Raw genomic sequence first — 17436 nt, 5'->3', positions numbered from 1 at the left:
TGGTAGATAATGAATGAATCTCTGTCCATGTGGCATCAATCAACTATGTAACCAGAACTTCCTTCATGAACTGGATTCAGTTAAACCTACCAGGTCTAGTATATTTGGAATTAGATCTGAGTATGTTCAGAGGGCATGAATAAGTTACATGAACCAGTGGCTCAGTCCCTATTGTTGCAATAAGGCCTTTCTCTCAGCTCACACTCATGGCCTCATGAGGCATTCTCTATGGGCAGTTGACAGAGGAGGAAAAAGGTTGGGTATGGTTCCTGTGTTAATGTGAGCCAAAAATGAATGGCAGCTGCACTATAGCTCCATTCAGAGGCAACTCTGAAATATAACAGTAAGGGAAAATCCTTCAAGTATGCAGAGCTGTTCAATCATCCACTTTGGGTGAAGACATAAATAAGCATATATATGGACTTCTGGGCAGTGGTGAACAGTTTGACTGGTTGGTCAAGGTGTTGGGAGAAGAAAGATTGGAAGATAAAGGCCAAAGAAAAGGCATGTAGATGGAACTATAGGAGTGAACACAGTGTGAGGATCTTTATCTCACAGTAATGCCCATGGGAGAGCATCCACTGAAAAAGAAATATTAAACAGTAAGTCAACAGGATGACTTGTTCAGCAGATGTCAGCCAGCCTCTGTATTTGACATACCAGCACTTGTACAATGCACCTATGAATGGAGTAATCATATCAGAGATAGAGTCTATGAATTGGATCAACAACATGGGCTCCCTCTTAACAAGACTGATTAGCTACTACCACTTGGTGTCCTGAATAAATATCTTTCTGATCTTTCAGTACCAGAGGCCAATGCTAAACCCTCAGCATGATACTGTCCCTCAAAGAGACAAACCAGACACTTGGTGGCAAGTTGATTACTTCCTGCCCTGTAAGGGGCAATGATTTATCATAACTAGGATTTACTTGTATTCTGAGTAAAGATTTGCCTTTCCTGCCTGCTGTGCTTCAACAACTCTATTATCTGAGTTCTCATAGAAAATCTGATTTACCAACATGAGGTCTTGCATAATACTACCTTGCATTAATGGATTCACTTCATGACAAAGGAGACATGACAATGGGTGCACGACCATGCAATCCACTGGTCCTACCATATGCCACATTACCTAAAAGCTGCCAGCCTAGTAGAGTACTGGAGTCGTCTCTTGAAGACACAGACAAGGCAACATCTTGGATATGATGCTAATGATTTTGGGGCTCTGTCTTTTAAGAAGCAGTCTATATCTTTTATTTTTACTTTTTTTAACTTTTTTTCAGTGAGGAAAATTGGCCTTGAGCTAATATCTATTGCCAGTCTTCCTCTTTTTGCTTGAGGAAGATTGTCACTGAGCTAACGTCTGTGCCAATTTTCCTCTATTTTGTATGTGGGACGCCGCCACAGCATGGCTTGCTGAGCAGTGTGTAGCTCCGTGCATGGGATCCGAACCTGTGAAGTCTGGGCCACCAAAGCAGAGCTTGTGAACTAAACTGCTATGCCACCGGGCTGGCCCTGAAGCAGTCTATATCTTGATCCAACAGTCATTATATGGTATTCTGTCTCCAATACGTAGAATACATAGATCTGGGGGAAAATGGGTGGAAGTAGGAGTAGCCCCACTCACCATTGTTCCCAGTGACCCACTTGAAAATTTTAAGTTCTGTGGTGCTAGATGTCTGTAATTTCCAGAGGGTGGATGCTTCCACCAGGGAATGCTATAAGATTCCTACTAAACCTAAAGCTATGGCTGTCACCTGGTAATTTTGGGTCTTTTATGCCACTAGAGCAGCAGGTAAAGAAAGGGATTAACATACTGTCAAGGCTAATTGACCTTGATCATCATGAGTCGTAGAATTGTTACTCCTATACTCATTTTTAATTGTGAAGGGTAATGGACCTGGAAGGAAGGAGCTGGAGAACAGGGAGGTCAGTCATCTTTCTGCCATGCCCAGCTTCCCAGAGATCTTGAGCTCCTCGGGACTGATTCTACCTCCACAGCAATGAACTTAGAATGTGGCAGGAAGGGAGGACATCCTCAAAGTGACCCAGGCTCAAGAAGGCACCAGTGTGAAGCGTTCCCAACCATGACAAGGCCTGCAGATTGGCTCCACTTTCAGAGAAGGAATTGTGTTCACTAACTATGAGCCAAGTGGGAATACAGCAATTGGGCTCTGAATGTCAGGAAATAGTGCCATAGGTGGGAGTGGAGAGCTTATCCAAAAGCTAAATTGAAGGAATTGTTCAGTGCTGGCTGAAATGGCCATTTCTGGGGCTTGTGAGAATTTGACTTTATCAGCCAGAGGAGAGATCAGCTTGCTATATCATAAGCCGTTTTCAAGGGTCCATTGGGAAACTTGATTCTTCTTTTGGTATTTTCCTGTTTCTGTACCCTACCACTTGACACCTAGTGTCCATCACATTGTTCCATATTTGTTCAAATTTCCTCATTTTTTGAGTGCCTACAGTGTGCCAGGCCCTGTGCCAAATTCACGTAGTGGTGGGATTGGGGGAGTGAGATTAGGGGCTGGGGTAAGATACAAGGTTGAGTTAGCCAGGGCACCTCCCCTTGAGGAGCTTGAGATCCAGCAGAGCAGACAGAACTTTGATCAAAAACTGTAAAAGTGCTAAAGCAGAAATCTAAACAGCACCGTGGGACTCCAATGGAAGAAGAAGCTGTTCAGCTGCCTGGAGGTCAGGGAAGGCTTCACAAAGGAGAGGACACTTGAGCAGAGGCTTGGTTAATAAATAGGAGCTTGCTAGGTTGAGAAGAGGGGGAAGGTCATCCTGGGCAGGGCGAACAGAGTGTGCAAAGGCACAAAAATAAGAAATATGGCTGTATTTTTGTGGAGTAGTAAGTGAGCTTTTGTGGGAATCTGACTCATTACAAAGAATTGTGCAGGCTGTTCTCTGTGTAAGGGTGCCTGGCCAAGAGGTCACGTAAGTGCTGCTGATCTCAAACTTAACATTCTGCTCGTCAACTCAGACATTCTGGTAAGGAGCTGTGTCCTCGTAGAGAAGGAGTTTTATTCTACAAGTTTTTATTATCAGAAGGCCAAGTACCTCCATTATTTTCTTTGTCTCTTAGAGCTTCATCTCAGAGTACTGTGGGGAATGATCCCCCACGATATTCTCAGACCTGAATCAGATGTCAGTGGCAGACTTTTCTTGTGAATCCCCACGAAGACCTAGGGTTGATGACCCTTGCATTTTTTCTAGAAACTTTGAGACATTCTGGGGAAGAGCAAACTGGAGATGTCTTCTTTGGGAGGTCTCTTGTGGCTTTGGAGAGCAGGGTGCCCAATAAGTGCAGAATGACTCAAGGGAGCCAAGGAAGGGGCGAGGAGAGAGGCAGTTGGTAGCTAATGCAAGGAAAAATAACGCCACCCATGGTCCATAAATGCATTTCATACTCAATTCGACTGATCCAGCAACACCTATTTCCTCCCACCCCCAAGTACACACACATACACACACACATCCTTTCAGATGAAAAAGGAAAAGGAGGCAAAACTAGAAACTGATGACCTTCTCTCAATATCTACAGCTGTCAGTCAGAAAATAAGCTCCAATGAGAATATAAAACCTCCTTCTTGCTTTTCCTCCCTAATACTTTCCTTGGGCTGCTACCAGGTTTGCCCTAGCAGTACTGGGGCTGGATGCCAGCCTGTCATGCCCACTGTAGTCACTGTCCCTCTGTGCCCCAGAGGTCACAACTTGTTATTTGTCTCTCACCACGAGTGGCCTCAATTTGTAGGCAAGATGACTTTGTGCCTCCTTGCCTCTTTGTAGTGAGTCCACAGTACTCCATATCCCAACTTCTGTGACCTTGATCAGTTCACTTATCAACACTAAGTCTGTTGCCTCGTCTCTAAAACAGTAATAATGTAATAATAATAACATTTATCTCAGACGGTTGTCTGTGAGAATTAAATGAGATTTTTTCTGGGTAAAGCACCCAGCACAGTGCTTGGCACATAGTACAAGCTCACTAAATGTTATTGATTAACATCTATTTCACACAGATGCACTTCAGTCACACAGTTAGTCAGAGACTAAGTAGGGACTTGAATCAATGTTTTATGACTTGGTCCAGTTTATTAGTTCATGTATCTTTCTACTTTCCATCATTCCTACAAGGGAATTTCGAGTTCCTTTTCAACTTACCTTCTGAGTATCTACTACATGTAAGGCACTGGGGCTCAGCACTGGAGATACCAAGATGAACAAGACATTATTCCTGCCGTTGAGGAGTTAGTTCATTGTGTCACGGGTGAGAAAAGCGGCTAAAGAGACAGTCACTACACTAGGAGATAATGTTGTTATCGGTGGATGCAAAACTTTGTAGAAGCACAAATGAGAGGGAATTTGTTCAAAGTGGGGATAAAGGAAAGAATTCCTGCATGAGATGTCACCTGAGGTGAGTCTTGTCAGATGAGTGAGAGTGGTCTTATGAAGGGGAGAGGTATGTGTGTTTAGCTGGCAGGGGTTGCGGACAAGGTCCAGGTCTAGGCTAAGATGCTGGAGCAGGAAAGACCCTAGTGTGGAGAGTACCTAAAGCCTGAAGCCTGAGGAGTGAGGCAGCGGATGAAGTCAGAGAGCTAGTCAGGGGCCAGGTGATGAGTTCTTAGACACCAGGTTATGAAACTTTTTCCTGATAGTAATGGGGAGAATTGATTGGTTTTAAATAGGAGAATGACGTAGTTAGATATGATGTTTCAAAGGACTCAAGCGGATACACCAGGTAAGAGATTACTGCAGTAGTTCAGATTAGAGATGATATTGGCTTACACCAGGATAGTAGTAGTGAAAATGGAGAGCATATATCTGATTGGTAGAAGATATATTTAGGAGATAGAATGGACAGGACAGGACAGGACTATTGATGGACTAAATATAAGGAGTGAGGAAAAATCTAGGGTTACAATAAGGACTTTGGCCTACACAGTTGGGTAAATGTGGTGGCATTCAGTGAGCTTGGGAAGATGGAATAATTTTTTTCCTATCCTCTCATTTTGCACATGAGAAAATGGAGTCCCTAAGAGAGGAAATGGTGTGCCCAAGGTTGCACAAAAAAATAGGGACAAATGGGGAACCAGGACGCATTTTTTATTTAGTTTTTGTTCAATACTTTTTCCACTGCACCAGAAAGTTCCTCTGCTCAGCAGTCTCTGTACATTGGTAAGAGATAAATGAATTGAGTTAACATCAAAAGCCCAATATCAAAGCAGTGAGGGTAGATGCTTAGGTAATAAATCTACGGTTTTGTTAACATGACTCACATTAAAGAGAATTTATTCACCGGGCATTTATTTTTTTCTTTTAGCATTGGACTTGCAATGAATGATTTTATATAAAGCATAAGACACTACCCTTGGTATTTAATGAGAGAAGAATCACAGCCTAGTCAGGGGGATATGTGGTTCCTGATGAACATGAAGAAAGGCCTGGCTGATGAGGGAGAGATGGTTTTCATTCTCTAAGGAATCCCAGTCTTCAGGAACCTCCAATCTGGTGAAGAAAATATTCATTCATCCAATATATATCTGTTGGGGACCTACTGTGTTCCAGGCACTCTTGTAGGCACTAGGGATATCTTGGTGAGGAAAATAGATGTGACTGACTTAATTGAGTTTACATTTTAGTGAAGGGGAAAGACAATAAACAATAAATTTAATATGTAAGTAAAATATATAGTATGCTTGCTAGAAATAAGTGCTAAGGAAAGATATAAAGCAGATGTTATGCCCACCCTCTCACAATTCAGATGTTGACGTTCCAACCCCCAGTACCTTGGAATGTAACTGTATTTGGAGACAGGGTCTTCAAAGAGATAATTAAATTAAACTCGGGTTATTAGCATGGGCCCTCATCCAATATGACCAGTGTCCTTATAAGAAGAGGAAATTTGGACACAGACATGTACAAAGGGAAGAACATGTGAAAACACAGGGAGAAGATGGCCATCTACAGCCAAGAAAAGAGGCTTCAGAAGAAATAAACCCTGCTTGATCTCAGACTTCTGGCCTCCAGAAGTGTGAGAAAATAAATTTTTGTTGTTTAATCCACCCAGTCTGTGACACTTTGTTACGGCAGCCCTAGCAGACTGCAGGGATACATACAGCAGGGAAAGGGGATAGGGACTGCTGGAGTGGCACTAGGATTGCAGTTTTACCTAGAGAAGTAAGGCGACATTTGAGCAAAAAATCTAGAGGAAGTGAAGGAGCATCACATAGAGATATCTGGGGAAGAGTGTTCTAGGCAGAAGAGACAGCAAGTGCAAAGGTCCTGAGGTGGAGGTGTGCCTGCTGAGTTCGAGTAACAGCAAAGACAATCAGGATGGCTAAAACATAGTAAGGTCAGAGAGTTAATATACGGTTGACCAGATCATGTAGAGCCTTTTAGGTTATTGTATGGGATTTTATTCTGAGTGAAATTTAGATCCAGCCACTGTGGAAAACAGTTTATGAGTTTGTCAACAAGTTAAAGATATAATTACCATATGACCCAGCAATTCTACCCTTAGGTATATACGCCAAACAAGTGAAAACAAAGACTCAAACAGATGCTTGTATATGAATATTCATAGTAGTATTATTCACAATAGGCATAAGGTAGAAACAACCTAAATGTTGTTTAGGTTGTTTAGGCGGGCCGCCGGGCGGGGTGTGCCGCCCCTGCACACTCTGCGCGTCCGGGGGTGCCGCCGCTGTGCTGCTGGCGCATGTGCTCCACGCTCGAGACGCCCGGCCTGCTGCCAGAGAGAGATGCCCCTACCCTCCATCGCGCTCTCTCGGCTCATGGTGCTCCTACCTGGTTGATCCTGCCAGTACAATCTTGTTGATCCATCAAATTACTGGATAAACAAAATATGGTATATCCATACAATGGAACATTATTTAGCCATAGAAAGGAATAAAGTACTGATACATGGTACAAGATGGATGAACCCTGAAAACATCATGCTAAGTAAAAGAAGCCAGACACAAAAGGCCACATATTGCATGGATCCATTTATATTAAATGTTTAGAATAGGAAAATCCATAGAGACAGAAAGCAGATTAGTGGATGCCAGGGGCTGGTTAGAGCACAGAACAGGGGGTGACTGCTTACTGTGTATAAGGTTTCTTTTTGGGGTGATGAAAATGTTCTAGAACTAGATAGTGGTGATGATTGCACAACATTGCAAATGCACTAAAAATCACTAAAGTTACATTTCATGTTATGTGTATTTTACCACAATAAAAAACATTTTGATCCAAAGAAGTGTTTTGCACAAAGAAGTGTCATGATTTGACTCACATTTTAAAAAGATCATTCTGGTTGCTCTGTTGAGAAGGAATGGACAGATGGTTAGCAAGAATAGAAAAAGGAGGATCAATTAGAGGCTCTTTTTTTTTTTCTTTTTGTGAGGAAGATCAGCCCTGAGCTAACATCCATGCCAATCCTCCTCTTTTTGCTGAGGAAGACTGGCCCTGGGCTAACTTCTGTGTGCATCTTCCTCCACTTCATATGGGACGCTGTCACAGCATGGCCTGACAAGCGGTGCATTGGTGCGTGCCCGGGAACAAACCCGGGCCACCAGCAGTGGGGCGCATGCACTTAAAGGGTACGCTGCCACTGGGCCGGCCCCTAGAGGCTCTTTTAATAGTCCCATTGAGAGAAGATTAGATGGGTTGATATAGGAGTCTGGAGATTAGAGGAGAGGTCTTGGGAAGGAGATACTAATTTGGAAGTCTTCAGCATATAGACGATATTTAAAGCCATGAGACTGGTTGAGATCACTGAGAGATGGTTCGCCCATCCCATATAGACTATTCAGTCCCTCAGTTGAAGGTGGAACTTCAATTCTGATAGAGGAAACTGTTACTTTAGTCTAAGAGAGCTTCAACTTTTAAGAGGAGATGATCTTCACTCTGGAGAGGCTTCTTTGTTGGAAGAAACTGTTGCTACCCTGATGTATCCCCAATGCGATGGAGAAGCAATGGTCCCCTTGCTTTAAAGATCTCCCAATCAGACTAGGGAGACATTGTCCACACACTCTAAGTAGTCCCCAGCTGAAGAGAAAGGCTTTCTTTCACACCGGGGAGCCTCGCCTAGTCTAATGGGGAAGGCATGGTCCCCCACTCTGGGCTCCCTAGTGCTTATGCCTGTAGCCCTGAGGAGGGGGCAAGGAAAGCACTAGCATTTCCCAGACAGCAGCATCAACCTAAAGTTAACAATGAAGAGATCCATTCATGTTACAGCCCAAAGCTGAATACCGGTTGATGTCCATGTCTGGGAAGAGCAATTAGAGTTCAATTAATTGAGTTGCTGGTAACACGGTCATTCTCAAGTCTAATTATTCTTAATTGGAGTTGTCTACTTTGATAATAAGCATTCAGTTCCCTTCCATTCAATTTAACAATGTTCCAGGCACTGTCTTAGACACTTCAGGGAATACTATACTCAAGGAGCTTAGTGTTTTGTTGTGGGATCAACCTGGTACATAGATAACCACAACTTAAGGAAGAAAGTGATGAGTGCTGTAGAGAGTTATATTGTAGGGTTAGAGCAGTGCAAGGGTACATAAGGGGAAGATTAATTCTGCCTGGGGAGGGAGGAGTTGGATGGAGCTTTATAGAAGAAGCAACATTTGAGCTGGAACTTAGGAGAATGAGTAAAATTTCCATGGGCATTCCAGGCAGATGGAACAGCATAAACAAGTGATTGGAGGCCAAAAAATGCAGAGTATATGTAGTTACTAATGTAACTATTAATATGTTTGTTTATGTATTACATTTACCTACTAATTTAGCAAATATTTATTGAGTGCTTATTATGTTCCAGGCACCCTCCTAGGTGCTTTGGGTACAGCAGTGAACAAAAAAAATTCCATGTCCTCATGGAGCTTGCATTCTAGAAGGTTGGGATAGATCATAAACAAGTAAGCAAATTAAATATGTAATTTGTTAGATAGTAATAAGTGTTTTGAAGAAAAAAGCAGAATAAGGGGGTAGAGAGTGATGGGGGAAAGGTTCTGCTATTTTATATAGGGTGGTCAGGGAAGTCATCTCTGTTAAGATGTCGTTTAAGTAGAGACCCAGATGAAATGAGGGAGTGAGTCAAATATATATCAGTGCAAGAACATTTTAGATGGAGAAAACAGCAAGACCCTGTGGCAAGAGTATGCTTGCTATATCCTAGGATCAGCAAGGCCTGTGCAACGGGAGGAATGGAGTCACCATTTACCAAGATGAGGAAGCAAGATAGGAAGAGGCTTGGGATTTAGGAAAGATCTGGAGTTTGATTTAAGATGTTTATTAGCTATTCAAGTGTAGGTGTCCACTGGGCAATTGGATACCCGAATCTGTAGTTTAGGGGAAATGTCCATTCTGGAGCTAATAATTGGGGAGTTGATGGCACATAGGTGATATCTAACATGATAAGACTGGACGAGATCACAAGAGTGCAACTGTAGAGAGAGACGTGGTCTACGGACTGAGCTCTGAAGTGCTCCAATGTTAAGCATTTGGATTAATGAGGAACAACCAGCATAAGAGAGGTGAAAGAAATGGTGAGTTGTGGTTTTTGCAAAAGTGAAGACAAGAAGTAGTGAGGCTTCGAATGACAGTCCTGGCAGTGGGGTTGTAGAAACAGGGTCAGAGTTTAGCAAGGCATCATGGGAGTAAAATTATCAGGATTGGGCACCGGGGTGGTGGTGGACAGGGAGAGAGAAGGGCACAGGAAGTCCTCCTGGGGATAATTCTCGCTCAGACAAATTAGTAGATGATGGTGCCTTTAACTAATATAAAGGACATTAGCAGAGGAGGGGAGAACTGGTTTGAGCAGAGAGAAGTAGAAGGAGTCATCAGGGAAATGTTGAATTCAGTTTGGGACATTTGAGTTTGAGATTCTTGTGAGGCATTCAAGAGAAGATGTCAGATTGGTAGTTGTAAATGCCCAGACCTAGAACAATATAAAAGCTGACACTGTTTCTTCAGCCACTAATCACACTAGTGTGCCTATCACTCAGTCTTATAATGTAATGTCCACTGATGGGTGAGGATTGGAGGAGAGACATAGTAAGGAGGAGATTCAAATTTCTGAATCTACTCTGCCACTTATTAACTGTGGGACCTTGGGCTAGTTATGTCATCTCTCTGAGCCTAGGTTTCCTCATTGGTAAATGGAGACAATATTCATATCTCATTGGGTTGTTTTGAGGATTAAATGAGCTATTGCATGGAAAAAAATCTTGAGAGAACTAAGTGCTTACAAAGTTTTGGTTGAATGAGACTACCAATGGATTAATTTGAGCACCTCCCAGGAGAACCAGGGAACTCCAGATGGGGAGCTACATACCAGGCAGGGCATGCCCGGGGCATGAATGAGGAATGGGAGTAGAAAGGACCTTTCTAGAACTTCCTGGTGGCTCCCTAGAGATCCTAGAAATTTAGGTGGTGACCTTCAGGAAGGGCTGTAGGGAGGTCCCATCTCGCCTGCGTGCCTAGTCTGGCTTGCACATACAGATCATGGAACCAGCTGGGACCCCTCTCTGGTGGTAGAGGGAATAACTCTCATCTGACAGGCCTGTTGTTGGAATGTCTGTGCCAATTGCCCCAGGAATGAAGCTGTCTCTGGGGACTAGGTGGGGCTCAGAGGGGGAATAAGGGGCCAGGAACTCAGGGCTTGGCGGCAGAGCAGCACCAAAGTGGGTTAGTCAGTGACTGGGCTGGGGCAGAAGAGATAGAGAAACAGGGAGAGGATCAGAGGGGATATAAAATCACAGCAATAATATAAGAAATCAAAAGAAAGAGAGAGAGAAAGACAGCCAGCCAGAGTAACTGATGGAGAATGGAAATAGAATGAGAAGGTAATTTCCACTGCAGTAGTGTCTGTCAAAACCCAGCAGAGGGCCAGACACTCAGTAGGTAGGTAGTGAGGATTTGCTGAATGAATGCAATGTATGAATGGGGGAGGGGGGCTGGGAGAAGAGAGAGACAGAGACAGAGAATGGTATGAGTGGTGGAAGAGTGGATCTGTAACTGAAATCAATTTGACAAACATTTATTGATCCCCTATTGCCTGCCAAGTTCTGAGAAAATTAGAGACTGGAGGCATAGCGCTGAGTCACGAAGAACTCCAAGCTCGAGCAGGCTGGCTGCTGTGTTACAGAGTGGCACTGGCAAGTGTTCACTGTTATCAGTTGTCGACAGTGTATGGATATCCCCCAGAATGTCCTTACTCTTCCTGCTTCTGGTGTTCTTAGCATCCTTGTCCCTACTATAGGTCAAACTAGAAAAACCAACAAGCATGTTTTAATATCAGTTATTAACACATAAAAACCTTGGAATAAACCTCAGTTGGAATGCCAGGCACTGTCACCTAATTTATCTCTTTTGATTCTTACTAGAACTCTGAAACATAGGTATCATCATTCCCATTTGAGATATGAAAACTGAGGCTCATAAGTTGAATGGCTTGCTCACAATCACATGATAGCAAAGCCAAGGTTCAAACCTAGTTCTCCTGTTTGCTGGTCAGTGCTCTGTCCTCTCACCCCTGGCTGCTGTCATAAGTTCTGTGCTTACCTAACCTCCATATTACCTTCCAAAGACTGGATACATGAAAATGCTGACATCTAAAGGCAGCATATGTTGAACAGAGGCACGTGCTGACTTTACTACAGATCTTACATCAGGGACTCTAATATAAGAAGGCTCCCACTGCAATTCATTCATTCACTCATTACTCATTCACTTATTCTGTCTCTCACATATTCAACTATGCTTCAAACATGGGTTGATCTCATACTTTGTGTCCAAAACAGTTGTGAGTATAAATAGAAGCAAGTCAGAAATGATGAGTATCTGGAGAACCTCTCACTCTACTGGGCGGTGAGGAAGCCAAAGATAACAGTGATAATAGCTAACATTTACTGAGTACTTGCATTGTTCCAACTACTTCCCGTGGTTTAATTTCTTTTATCCTCAAAATGATCCTATGAGGTGTAGGTACTATTATTTCCCCCATTTTATGATTAATGAATGGAGGCCAGAGACACCACACAATTTGCTTAAGGTCACACAGCTGTGTAGCAGAACCAGGATTTAAATCCAGGAAGTCTGACTCCAGAGTCCCCAAAATGGCACTTTCTGGCTGCAATAAGTGCTAAATTCGCTAGCCTCTTCTCTCACTCATCTTCACATTCCTTCCCCTCTAGGCAAAAAGGATCTCTCTTCCCTTCCTGTATCATTCTCTTTACCATCCCCATGCTTTTGTTTCTTCTGTTACCTTTGCCTGGGGAGCTCTCCTCATTGCTTTATCTTCCCCCATCCAACCTCTCCTCATATTTAAAAGGGCACTTCTGATATTGCCAACTCCATCATGAACTTAACACGAATCCACCTGAACAACGTGAAGTGAGCTCTTCCTCATCCTCTTCAGGATGCCATGGTCTTGACTTAGAACTTTTGTAGCACTTACTATCTCCTGCTTATATTTTTGTTCTTATATTGTTGTTACTAGTACACTTATTTTCCCCTTCCAACTAGATTACGACTCCTTTAAGGGCTAAGAAAGACCATGTCTGTTGCCCTCAAAGTGTTTGGCACAGTGCTTAGTGCTTGTAGGTATCTGTTTTTATAGAAGTAAGTTATCTAATGCTTGGTGCTCCAGACATATACGAGCCTCATGCAGTAACTCTTGGTCCGTGAGTCTAAGTTACTTCCCTCCTACCTACTTTCTAAAGGAATTCTTCACATCCTTGCTGTAGGCTATAGATGATAGCGTGGAGCATGGGTGTGATGATGCCATAGAAGATAGCAATGAATTTGTTTTCATCTTGGAAGGCCTGTGAATGAGGTTTTAGGTATGTAGAGATGGCTGTGCTATAGACGATGGCCACCAGAGCCAAATGGGAACAGTAGATGGAAAAGACTTTGAGATGGTGAGGTGCATAGTGGAGGGCAAGGAAGCAGTAAGGAGGGTCCATAGGAGGTGAGAATAAGCTAAAGAGCCAAAGCGCGCTCATGGTACTGCTGCCAATCAGCAGCAGTTCGCTGAGGCTGGTGTAAGAGAATGTCTGATTTAGCATAGTCTGGATCTTACAGGTGAAATGGTTGAAGATATTGGAGGCACAGTAGAGTGATGACATGGTGGACATAAGGATTCCACTGAAAGTGTTTGCTGTCATCCAGCAGCCGGCCACCAGGCTCACACAGAGCCTCTCTACATGAGTGGGTAACACAGTGTTACAGACGGCTATAGCCCAGATTTAGGCCATGACAGCCAGGTGGAAGCACTGCGTGATGCCGACGGAGGGGGAGTTTGTTATCTCGGAAAAGTAGCGGGCCAAGAAGAGAGTCAGGGTCATGGGCCAGTGTGCTTGAGCTGCTGCTATTGCAGTAGCGGATGTCCAGGAAGGAGAGATTGCTGAGGAAAAGACATGTAAGACTGTGTAGTTGGTTAAGCCAGATGAGGAGGATGAGGAGACTATTGCCAAGCAGAAAGATAAGATAGACTAGCAGTATGATGCTAAAGAAGAGTACTTGGACTTGTGGATAATTGGATAGGCCCAGGTTCAGTCATGACTGTAGAATTCTCTGTCCATTGCCTTCCTCAGGGTTGGCTTTCTGGGAGGAATAATTATAGGATCATTTGGGGGCTGTCTGGACCAATGATCCTCCTGGCCCTGGCCATATACTAAGCCCATGAAAATAGCCACAGATTGAGTATCCTGAACATAGACTAAGCCCCTGTGGGAGCTGCATCCAACCAGAATTTGAAATATCTTTGCTCACACATTGCCAAGCCTTCTTCTCTAACCTTGTCTTTCCCTGTACAGATCTGGGTACTATCACAGGAACTCACAGAGGTTGTGTTTTCTCCTGCAACTTCTTTCTCCCAGGCCATCAAAGTGCACAAAAAGGGAACAGTGACTTGGTGAAATAAATCCATGAATGAATAAACAAATGCAGAGGCTTCTGAATTTTTTCAGGCTTTATCTGGGGTCAGATAAATTCTCAGTACAGTCCATTATTATGCAACCTCCATCCCCCTTCCAAAGCCCACCAATCCCCATGTTGCTATTTTTTTGTTTGATTGGTAATTTCTACCTTCTATCTAGGAAATTTAAGCATTCTAAGGAGGTCATTGTGGAGGTGAGGAAAATACAATAAGGAAAATGAAAAGATCAACTGACCAAGTCAATCAATTTGGTTCAAATAGTTGTGTAAAGTGATTGGAAGTTATATTTTATTGTTTAGGATTGTAGGGTCATGGGGAAAGAACATTTTATTTTTCAGCTATTCATTCTTGATGTGTGAGATGTAGCCAAGGAATCAAAAGCAAAAGCTTGAAACTAAGTCATACCTAAGGCTAGATTTGTAGTCACCCAAGTAACTAGTTGATTCAATGATAAAAACACCGTTGAGCCAGTTGTAGTGGTGGAGTATGGACAGAACCGGAGACCTTGTCTTTCAGTTTGTCCTTGGGTGGTGTGGAGGCATAATTACAGTTGAACTGTGCTCTGCTTGAAGCCGGCATGATAACTGAAAAACTAGATTTATAAAACAAATGCATATCAAATCTTTCTATTATTAAGATTCATTCTCTTGGTGTGTTTTCAAAAGATATGGTTTGTAAAAATAAAACAAACTTTGTGTCACTTTTCAGGGAGGGGGTGGCGCGTGCGTGTTGCATGAAGTAAGGGGGTACCATTACATAGGGTATATTGCCAATGACTTACACTCACTTATTATTCCAGGATCCAGTAGCATTTCCTAAAGACCCCAAACCTAAAGTACAACTTTAGGGCAGCCTCAGCTTTACTTAATAGATTGTGAAAGGATCTGGCGAAGCAAAGCAGATAACTCAAAAGCAGTTACCTCAGTTGAAATCCCACGGTGTCAGTATTTTTGGAAAAGCCCATAATACTTCCGAGGGAGAAGGGATGTTCATGTGGGGGGAAATCTAATGTCTTCATAATTTCATCACTGTCTTGATGTTAAATAAGAAATGTCACCTGAAATTCTCCAACAGGGCTGGCATGTGGCAGGACACATATCCTGATCTCCCTTTGGAAAATTTGGGTAGGTAGAAGATAGAGTATCCTCACTTCTGAACGCTGGTGGAACAACCTCTCAGTGGAAGGTTTTAAAAATGCAAGTGTGGGAGATGAGAAGCTTTCCTCTCAGGCCTTCAGGGAAAGAGAAAATGATTGCTTTAGAAAACTGGGCACTATTTGAAGAAAGGAAGTACTTCCCCAGGTTTTCCCCTGAAAATTTTGTGCTAACCTAAGCTGGACTTGAGTAATTACAGTTCAACCTGAATGCAGAATGCAAAATGTAGAGGAAAAGCTGCCCTTGCTTCAAACCACAGCTTGGTTATGCTCCAGAACTCTAAATCACGCCTGCTACAGTCTCTACCCTTTGAAGCAGTTTAAATTAACTGCCTAGAGCTATTGTCTACCAGGTTCCTACTTCTTTGATGGAGGGAAATAATGCTGCCTGAGTTTATCTCAGGCTCTGAAGAGGAAAGATTGTTGAACAGAGACTAATGTCTTCAAATTCTCTGGACTACTTGAGTCTGTGTTATCTGGGGGTCAGGCTTCCAAAGAAGAAATTGAAACCTAATGGGGATCTCAGAGGAAAATGTGTGGAGTCACTAGGAGCAGTCAAAGTAAGGGTTAAAAATTCTTCTCTGTTCCTCTTCCTCTGCCATTCAACCTCCTGCAGCCTATAGCCTCTCAAACTTGCAGATACTCAGTTTACTTATTTTTTGTAATGGAGAGCTCATTAACATACAGGCATGTTACATCTCAGAAAAGCTCTAGTTGTTTCTAGCTATGTTCTGGAACCACACCAAATAAGTTTAAACTTTCTTTGAAATGACAAATTTTCAAATATTTCAGGATGGCTCTTATTGTCCTTCATTACCTAATACCTGGATTCTTCAGTATCCCCCAACTGGTCTATCAAATCTCTATCCTTCTTTCTAATCTAGCCTGCAAAACTCTAATAAGATTTTTAAATAAAAGCCCCTTTACCCTATCACTTTCCTGCTCAAGAATCCAAAATTCGTTCCCACTGTTTATTTTTTGTTGCCCTTTTAAAGAAGGCTGGTCTATTGAGGTATTATATACAGTAAAATTTACCCTTTTTAGGTGTACAGTTCTGAGTTTCAACAAACATATAGTCTTTTAACCACCACCACATCAATATATAGAATATTTTCATTATCCTCCAAAGTCTCCATGTACTCCTTTGCAGTCAGTGCCCTCCATCCACCCCTGCGACCACTTATCTGATTTCTCTCCCTTTTAGGTATGCCTTTTCCAGGAAGTTATGTAAGTGGAATCATAGAATACACAGCTTGTTGTGTCTGCCCTCTTTCACATCGCACAGTGCTTTTGAGATTCATCCATGTTGTGGCATATATCAGCAGTTTGTTTCTTTCACTGCTAGATAGTGTTCTATTGGATAAATGTACCACAAATTGATCATTCATTAGTTGATGGAAATTTGGGTTTACCCTGTTTTGTTAGCTCTTTTGAGTAAAACTGCTATAAGAATTTTCTTGTAGGTCTTTGTGGACATAGTTTTCATTTCTTTTGAATAACTATATAGAAGTGAGGTGGCTAGGTCATAAGTTAAATTACATATTTAAATTTATAAGAAACTGCTAAGCTGTTTCCCAAAGAAGCTATATTATTTTGCTTTCCCAACAACAATATATATAGGTTCCAGTTGCTCTGCATCCTCACCAGGTATTGTTAGGGTATTTTTGTTTTGTTTTCATTTTTCCATTTAGGAGATGCATATTGCTATTTCATCGTGTGTGTGTGTGTGTGTGTGTGTGTGTGTTTGTGTGTGTGAGGAAGATTGGCCCTGAGCTAACATCTTTGCCAATCTTCCTCTTTTTGCTAAGGAAGAGTAGCTCTGAGCTAACATCTGTGCCCATCCTCCTCTATTTTGTATATGGGATGCTGCCACAGCGTGGCTTGATGAGCGGTGCATAGGTCCGCACCCGGGATCCAAACCCAGGGACCCCGGGCCGCAGAAGTGGAGCACGCGAACTTAATCACTACTACACCACTGGGCCAGCCCCCTATTTTATTGTGATTTTAATTCAGATTTCCCTAAATAAAAATTATATTGGGCATCTTTCTTGGAGTGTCTGTTTAAAACTGCTCAAATTTTCATTTGGTTGTTGTTTTATTATTATTGAGTTGTGAAAGTTATTTATATATTATGGATACAAATCCTTTATCAGACATATGTTCTGAAATATTTTCTCCTTACCTGTGGCTTGCCTTTGTGTTTCCTTAACAGTGTCATTCGAATAGCAGAAGTTTTGAAGTATGATAGTCAAATTTATCAAACTTCTATTTTGTTGTCTATACTTTTTGTGTCCTTTCTAAGAAGTCTTTGCCTAACCCAGGTCACAT

The 17436-nt window shown here is 42.5% G+C and overlaps 1 protein-coding gene across 1 annotated transcript; it reads right to left on the bottom strand.

Annotated features, from left to right (window-relative positions):
• Positions 1-12732: 12732 nt before the first annotated feature.
• Positions 12733-13143, bottom strand: LOC147911775 (olfactory receptor 13H1-like). The gene has a single exon (XM_087427593.1). The coding sequence runs from the start codon at positions 13141-13143 to the stop codon at positions 12733-12735; it is 411 nt and encodes a 136-aa protein (XP_087283719.1).
• Between the last annotated feature and the right edge of the window lie 4293 nt (positions 13144-17436).

The sequence above is a fragment of the Ceratotherium simum genome, chromosome X (genome assembly GCF_057802395.1).
Source record: "Ceratotherium simum simum isolate JZ-2026a chromosome X, ASM5780239v1, whole genome shotgun sequence".
Lineage (NCBI taxonomy): Eukaryota > Metazoa > Chordata > Mammalia > Perissodactyla > Rhinocerotidae > Ceratotherium > Ceratotherium simum.
Note: the sequence above shows the minus strand (reverse complement) of the source record. Positions and strands in the feature narration are given on the sequence as shown.